The sequence below is a fragment of the Branchiostoma floridae genome, chromosome 9 (assembly GCF_000003815.2).
Source record: "Branchiostoma floridae strain S238N-H82 chromosome 9, Bfl_VNyyK, whole genome shotgun sequence".
NCBI classification, from domain to species: Eukaryota; Metazoa; Chordata; class Leptocardii; order Amphioxiformes; family Branchiostomatidae; genus Branchiostoma; species Branchiostoma floridae.
In genome coordinates this window covers 17,676,935-17,685,829 of record NC_049987.1, presented here as the reverse complement: position 1 = coordinate 17,685,829, position 8,895 = coordinate 17,676,935, and the positions used below count along the sequence as shown (strand labels likewise).

Here is an 8,895-nt window from a genome sequence, read left to right as displayed (position 1 = left end):
TAGAACAACAAAACTTGGTAATTGTAACCGAAGGAGCCATTCCCCTCTTAATGCAGTCGGATCTTATTCCTTCGGCTCTGGAATATGTTTCGCTCCTTATGATTGTCCAATGCCATCATATCCTTTGTGTATCGCCTCCTTCTGATTGGTTTAGAATGAATCGACAACGGCACTGGTGTCGATTAGCATCGACACTGGTGCCGGTGTCCATACAAATCGACCCCGGTGCCGGTGTCGATTCATTCTAACCAATCAGAAGGACGATACACGCCGGGCTGGCGGGAATCTATGTATTACGGCGTCATAACCAACGTGGAACGGGGCCTTCTGATTGGTCCGCGGCGCCTGGCTATATGATAATATATAATAATTGCAAAGAACAAAATGGAAAACGTACATGTAATACAAATGTGTTTTTATGTAAAATATTTATTCGTCTATTTCTTGTCAATATTTTTTTTATTTATCAAAGATGAATAGTATGTGAAGAAAATCATTTTTTCTGTTCATCTATTTCAGAATCTGTTTTCTTTAGCCAGGGTGTAAAGATTTGCTTTTCAGTGGCCCGTTGATGACTTGTATCATCAACACATACATGACATGTAATAAACACATATTAAAAATATTAAAACAAGACAGAGAGATACATTTGTAGACCAAAATTACACATGGCTAAGTCAATCTGGAAAAAAAATCCCCAATAGCTGCAAATCTAGAACTAGTTTTGATAAAACGATATACTTAAAGTTTCTCTCGGCATTCTGTATTGTACTCATTCCATTAAAACATCAAAAGAATTGTTCTCTAATGGACCCAATATGCCAGTATCTAAAAATAACTTGAAAAGTGCTCACTTCAAAGGGTGCAATTTTTCAGGTGATGAATAAATTGTTAAATGCTTTTGGGCAAATAGGACGTGTACCTAAAAATAGCACATTTCTGTCGATATCAGATTCTGTTACTGGTTCGTTTTGATTGGATCAACCATCAAAAGGAAAAGAGCGTTTAATCAATTTCTGTTTCTACTGGACCACATACCTGATAGCTAGAAATGAAAATAATAAAACATAATTTTTGAAGCCTAAATGCAGGCTGAACATTGTAGCAAACTGGTGGGGAAGGACGCGACTGGTTGCTACAGGTATAAATTTCAAAATCATATACGGTTCAGTCACTGCTAGGGGTGGGTACCGGTACAGAATTCAGGTTCAAGTACAGGTCCAGTTCAGGTCTAGAGGATCAGGTCCAGGTCCGGTCCTGAGCCTGGACCTGGACCTGATTCAGTATGTGAGAACTTGTGAATATTAGACAATACTCAAAACAATGGTCCATTTCCAACAAAGACATCTGTTTTGTGGAGTAATCGATTCCCACAGGCATTTTAAAATCCTACAAGGCTAACTGCTTCTGTACTATTGACTGTAAAACTTGGTAGAAATGACTATAGACTATACTCTACTTCATTCTTGTTATTTTCCCCGACCGGTAAGCCCTGAAATGTTTGAATGCCTGATCATATAATCTGTTCATTTTCCAATAGGATTTTCTGGACCGGTCCAATAACAAAAACCGGTTTTACACTGGTACACCATACTGGTACCCAGCCCTAGTCACTGCACATTAGAAACCGGTCCGCATGAGGGTGCTTGGATTCTGAAAAGGATTATTGTCGAAAAGACAATTGAGATAATTTTGCGAAAAGTCGGGCGTTTCCGTTGTTCTTATATATTTTCCTTCCCCACATTTGAAAAAATAGTTTCTTGCAAATGAAGGAAAATCTGATGGCTTAAGTGTACGATACATGAAAAATTTGCATCTAAAAAATAAAAGCGTCAAATCCTTCAAGGCATTCTGCACCATTACTATATCAACCTCCCAACCTGCGGCTGTTTTTTTGCATCAGAAATACTTTCTGAGACCCAAAGGGGACAAAAGAGCACTTTGTCTAGTGGGAGGGAAATATTTAAACCGATTGTGAAATCTAGATCTACTTGACACAGACAACAGTTAAATAGCCGTGCAAGTGTTCTATAATACACTTGTCCTATTGGGCAAGTACATAGACTGAAAATTTACCTGCCCGAACCAACTTTTCACTTGTTCGGACATTTAACTGACATTGTAAGCATTTTCAATTCCATCAATGGAATTCTTAAATTCATTGTTGGCTCTATTTTTCTGTGTTGACCAATTTGCTTGATGCAATGACTGTGAAAGGAAAGAGGTTATATCAAAATCTCTCTCATGGATAAATCTTACTTGCACGATCGGAGAAGTGGGGTAGGACATGCACTTGCTTGATCAGCACTTACACTTGCCTTGGACAATCGGGCTAGTATTAGACTTGTCTGACCCTGACTGTTATTGTCTATCGTTGTCCAACCTTGACTGTTATTGTCTATCGTTGTCCAACCTTGACTGTTATTGTCTATCGTTGTCCAACCTTGACTGTTATTGTCTAAAGTTGTCCAACCTTGACTGTTATTGTCTATCGTTGTCCAACCTTGACTGTTATTGTCTATCGTTGTCCAAACTTGACTGTTATTGTCTAAAGTTGTCCAACCGTGACTGTTATTGTCTATCATTGTCTATGGGCAGCGGTTTTCTTTACACACGCCTTCAGACTTCAGAGTATCACAGGACACCCGAAGCACAGGATTGAAGTTCTCCTGACCTGATTACATCCTCCAAAATATCCCCATTTTTCAAATAGAATGGTTTTGCCTGAAGAATCACGTATCACAATACAACCTTTTCAGGTGCTGTGATATTAACCATTGCCACAGGCATGCAATCTTTCAAACTGATCCACTCTGACAGCTCCAATGCAAGCTACCAGAAGATCAAGTTAGCAGCCGTGTTCCCTCTGTCATAGTCAGGCCATCTCCCAGTACCGTAAATCCAGTCATTTTCACGATAGTGGGGGACAGGAGGTTTACGCGTACGTTACAGTAGAAACAATTCTGTTAAGGCCTAGGAAAAAATGTTGTATGTCCTGAAAAAAGGGTAATAGGTAGGGATTATTATCATTTTTCTTGTATTTTTTTTAGGCTGGCCAAAAGTCTAGTGAGACATACTACAATTACAGTTGAACAAAGTTTAATAACTGGAATACATGAGGACATTTGTCTTTCAATGTCAAACTTTAATTCTGTGCATAAATGATACATTTATCCTTCATTAGACAGGACAAGCAGTGTTTTTACTTCAATAGGAAGCAGGCTGAATAAAAATTTTAACTGGAAGCTATGTGACTCCACTTTTACACCCCACTGCCCACCTCAAAAAGTCTAGGGTAGGTAGGGAAACAGGAAACACAACATGTTTTCCTAGGCCTAAGTACAGTAGTAACACATCGGAAACACAATTTCATGGTGTCAAGATTTCGTGATCAACAGACTACCACAAAAATGAAACCACGGTGAATATCCAAAGATTTACAGTATGATAATCACATCTCATCTACAGGGCTGGGCAATGTCAATTCTCTAAACCCCCCCTAAGGCACAACGTGATTTGGTTAATTGGGAACCGTGTTACCAGTACAAGGTCAGATCCCTTATCAATCATTGCTGAAACTGTCACATGGGATAATGGGGAAGAAGTCACCTGTAATAACCTTTGATTTTGATTGATGATAATGAAAGCTTTGGCCTTCCATACACCTTTTAAATATAGCATAGCATATCAACTTCAGATGTCTTGATAATGATGAGTGGTTGGACCAGCATTCTGGTAAGACTTGACTGAAGCACGTTTGCATCATGGAAGATCATTAGTAACGAGCACTGATAACGCGAGAAAATTAGGCCATCTGGGAAATGTTTGCATCATTTTGTAATGTTAACTCCCTAAAATGCTATTTTCTAAATGCAATTTCTAATTGTGTCTGTGATGCATTTGAAATTTGCATTATTGTAAAATCCAACCGATTTTCTTGTCACCTGTTATTATAATGGATCTTCTTAAGCACCTTTTCAAGAGGTTTGAGGCAATGTTGTTGTTGTTGATTACCAAAATGCATTGGATGGCCCTATTGCTAGACACACTCACTAAGATATTGATATCTTTGGCTGCTTTATCGGTTCTTAAATTTGCACACACAAAAAATATATAATTTATCTGAAAGATAAACTGTTAGTGTTACATGAAAACAAAGTCACTGCAGCTGTAGAAGTAAGACTTGCTAACACTCACACTACTGTAACTGCCCCAGAAAACAGGGGACCAACAAAATCTGGTCATGTGGACAGGTGGTCACGTATTTTACTTGTGTCAATGGGAAAAATTATCTTAGGGTCCAGCAAAAACTGGTCACATTGGCAAAGTACTCTTTATGTAGAGGTGGTGACTTATTATACATGACTTGTGCATGTGCAGGTACAGGTTTTACTGTAGTCAGATTCAACTTATCCCCTATTATTCTCTGTTTTTATTGCTTGCTACAAATTTGCTAATTTGACTTTAGTTAAAATTTTGGTGTAGGCAGATCATTTGCAATTGCCTTACCACAAAATACTAGAGATTTGATGCTACAAATAATCACAAGCTGAAAGTAATTTGTAAAAAAAAAACATTATCAAAGGTACCTTCAGTTGCAAAATTAAGTCTCCAAAAAAATAGAAGAATCTACAATGTACAGTACATTGTATACATGCTTCAACTTTGCCCTACATCTGTAACCTTACCCATAAAGCCCCTGGATTCTGGCTAAGTGCGGTGATGTTTAGTAAAGGTGCCAATATAAACAGTAGTAGAGTCCAGAGCTTGAACTGTAGGGTCAGGTTCAAGGCTACCCTAACCATATATGGCACCATAGAGAGTGATGGAAACCTTCTGTTCCTGTATCCTTGTTAAGGACACCCCAACCTTTCAGTGTAGGGGAGGGGCCAGCATTTCAGTTGCACAGTCAAGTGCACTGTATGTGCATACCCTCGACTTTCCCGAGAAGGTTTTGTGGCGTTATCGACAGCGCTTTGGGCTCTGGCCCAAGAGGCTCAGAGTTCTAAACCAAGTCATCGATCTTGTGCCTTTAGGAAAGGCACTTTACACGACTTTCCTCATTTTACTCAGGTGAAAAATAAGTACGTATATACCTAGCTTTGGCTAGGGCCGTCCTCTTAGCCAGGGCCTCAAAAAGTAAATCACATGATGTAACATGGCCTTCAAAAACTACTGGCTCGGCAAGGACAGTCAATTGTTTATATGCAGTTCGTAAGAGTTCCTTTGTATCACCATGGACTCTTGAGATATCTTAGAACTCCAGGTCTGGTTTGAGATGATGTTCCAATTGATAAAGAGTTTGCAAGAGTTTAAAATAGGGGACAAAATTTTTTTTTAAAAGACCAGAACAGGGCAATCTGTGACAGTGTTATACGCAAAATCGCACATCCATAAAAATGGTTGTTGGGCCTTTCAGACGTTTACTAGTCCACTCCTTTGCTGGATGCAAACTTAGATGATAAACTTGAAAGGCCAACATTTGCTTGAGAGCAAATACAAAAAAAATCCCCCTCTGTGCAAAGATGGACTTTTCCTGTAATACACATATGTAAAGTGGAGCGATCCAAAAATACATCCGCTAGAAAACGGCTTTGACATAATCACCAAAGTCCAGTCACCTTACGGTTACCATATAGCAAATGACCTAGAGGTCGTTGACCTCAGAACTCCAAGTCCAACCTCACAAAATTAAAATTTCCCACCAAAAAACCCCAATAAGCCATTTTTAGGTGATTCATACCAACCATTTACATGGATCCTTTGAATAAATATCTAAGGCACCTCTGTACCGAATTCCGGGTCATTCGGTTATAACGCTATGGTACTTGGGGCCAAAATATACAGTTTTGGTAAAAAAATTGGCCAAAAAAACTCAATAAAATCATTTACAAGGCAGATATGAAAAAAAATATCCTACTCCTAGGGTATTGGCCCACTCTACCCTTGTGCCAAATTTCAGACCATTTGGTCCAGGAAGGACATAGAAGAATTGCTTTGATGATTTGACAGGAGAATTCTAAGTTTACCATTAATTACCTACATGGTATGGCTGAAATATAATAAGATACAGACACATAGGTCATATAGACGTACTTCTTTCCTGCTCAAGAGAATTTTCTTGTTTACAATTCATCTTAAAGTCTGCATCCGCCAATGAGTGACTGTATTACTGCACGTAAACAGGTATTCCAGTCCCACAGACATAAAATACCTAAAACTGGGATGTATGAAAACACAGACACACACACTGACAGACTGGCAGACACACATACAGACATGTCATGAACAATACTTCAATCCCTTAAGCTAAGGGCACAACCCGCCAAAAGTGCAATTTGTCTGTACGTTTTTTTTTGGCCATGTCCGCCACGTATTTCTGAAAACGTTCAGACGGTACAGGGCAAGCACGTCGCCCATACTGGCATGTACGGGGGCAAAAGATGGCATGCAAATTTTTGCCCTCACGTAAAGTTCTACAGCATGTCTGCGTGCTCCAAAATCCGTCAGATTCCCTACAAGTCCGTACGGAGGGGGTACTTACCACTTACGGATCCCAAAAGATTGCACACGTTTTGGCTCGTAGACAGCATGTATTTGCACGTGCGGCGGGTTGTGCCCTTAGCTTAAGGTAATATAATGTCAAGTTAAGTATAGCGGCAGTGCGACTGTTGGCTTTAGGCTCCCGCTTATAGCTCCCGCTCCCAACAGTCGTAGATCGGTACGTTGAGGCAAATGAAAAAATCGCTGAGTAACCGTGCTGCCTGCCTCAGAACTCTGGATGTCCCTCACTTCCTAGCAGCCTTACCTAGCAAGCCGCTGAGTTTTTCGGGTCCAAAACTCCCTGCACTACCCATGCCAGCACTGTTTATGGCCTGTCCCCGCTATTTTCATATCGTCATTCGACCCGCCATTGTTGCCCGTTGTGCCCAGAGCAGTAACATATATATTGCAGGGTTCGAAATACACATACTTAACTTGCAATTTGCACATAATTTTTGAGATTTGCATGTAAAATTATTCTGAACTTGCAATCTTGCATGTTGAAAATACCTGGCCTATTGGAAAAATACTGAGGAATTAGACCCCCTGCTCTTAGACAAAAAGACAAATGGATGTGTGTCTTTATCCTTTCTTGTTTTTGCCAGTAACTTTCTTCGGTAACTTTACTAGATGTAATCAAAATTCACCGGTTCAAGCTAGCGATACTCGTCGCCATCGCCGCCTAGTTGTATTTTGCATGTAAATTTTTCAAATTGCACGTAAAATTTTTGCCAACTTGCAATTTTGCATGTACCAAAAAAAAGTATTTCGATCCCTGTATTGCACTCACTAACTACTAGAACTACCCTGGGAACGAGACCCGCAACAACAATGGCGGGTCAATTGACGATATGAAAATAGCGGGGACAAGCCGTAAACAGTGCCGGCACGGGTAGTGCAGGGAGTTTTAGACCCGAAATACCCAGCGGCTCGCTAGGTAAGGCTGCTAGGAAGTGAGGGACATCCAGAGTTCTGAGGCAGGCAGCACGGTTACTCAGCGATTTGTTCCTTTGCTTCAACGTACCAGTCTGCAACTGTTGGTAGCTATAAGTGTAAACCAACAGTCGTCTGCGGCTATATATTACACATGGTGAAAATCTTACTCTATGTTTACCATAACGTTACATTATTTCTGGAACGAATATAACGTTATCAAAGATTTCAAAACTCACCAGAAATCCAGAAAACCACATCAACATCGTCAGTTTATTTTCTTCATAGAGGGCAACCATCATGGAGCTTAAGGTTTCAATTAACAATTGTGAACTTCTTGGGAGGGAATATAAATTGTCGTATCCTGTCCAGTCAATACAACAGGGCGGGAATGGTGGGGAGCTAAGTTGCCAGACTAGCCGACCAGCACGGTGGATGTCGCTCAAGTGTGGTCAAAGGGCCACTGTCCTTTTAGAGTAGAGTTATAACTACCGTAATCATATAGGACTGACCGTTCGGACAATCGTAGAGAATTTGAAAGTGAAGGTAGAAAGTGTTTCAAAGCGATATGTTACAACATTGACAGCACTATACACAGTAAAAATATGAATATGTATTTACTATACATTATTTCTGGAACGGATATATCAACTTTAGGCTCTCAAAACTCACCAGAAATCCAGAAAAACACAGCCACATCGTCAATTTGTCATAGTGGGCAGCCATCTTGGATATGGAACGTCCCATTTCTTCCGGCGGGGGGATTTCGTCATGGTAGTCACATATGGCGGCCTCTCCAAGTAGATGTTGGGAAGATTTGACATGTGTTCTGTGGTTTTCATTTGTCGTGGGTACATCTATCTGGGAAGAAACTTTGGCTTAACACACAGGATATCATCTTAAACGTGCTTTACTTGTAAACAGAGAAATATGATAAATAAATTAAAATTAGATTGAATATCATATTAACGTTACATGTTCATCCATCGGAAGTCGATGAAGATCTTGACCTTAGCTTCGCTTCACTCGCCCGAAATATTATTATTTGCAATCCACTTCAAAACACAAGTACAGAATGATAGCATCTCAACCAGATAACATCCATATTTCGCTTTAGTCACCCAAAATGTCCAATGACCATCTTTAAATACAAGTGCAGAATGACAGCATAACGTTCAAGAATATTTTGCTTCAGTCACCCAAAATGGTATTATTTCCCATCCATCTTGAAATACAAATACAGAGTGATAGCATCTCAACCAGGTAACATTCAATAATATTTTGCTTCAGTCACCCCAAATATCATTATTTCCAACACATTTTAAAATGAAAGGACACAATTTTCACAGTTTCCAGTAATGGTGATGCACACAGATCAGACTTGAAAAAAGTAAAATTATCCTCAACAAGTTTATTAGA

At 39.7% G+C, this 8,895-nt stretch overlaps 1 protein-coding gene across 1 annotated transcript in view; it reads right to left on the bottom strand.

Annotated features, from left to right (window-relative positions):
- LOC118422815 (major facilitator superfamily domain-containing protein 9-like) overlaps positions 1–8,262 on the bottom strand; it is a 27,223-nt gene extending 18,961 nt beyond the window's left edge. The window contains exon 1 of the mRNA XM_035830592.1: positions 8,149–8,262. Coding sequence (XP_035686485.1) covers positions 8,149–8,223 — 75 coding nt within the window. The 5' untranslated portion in view covers positions 8,224–8,262. The remainder of the gene's footprint in view (positions 1–8,148) is intronic.
- Between the last annotated feature and the right edge of the window lie 633 nt (positions 8,263–8,895).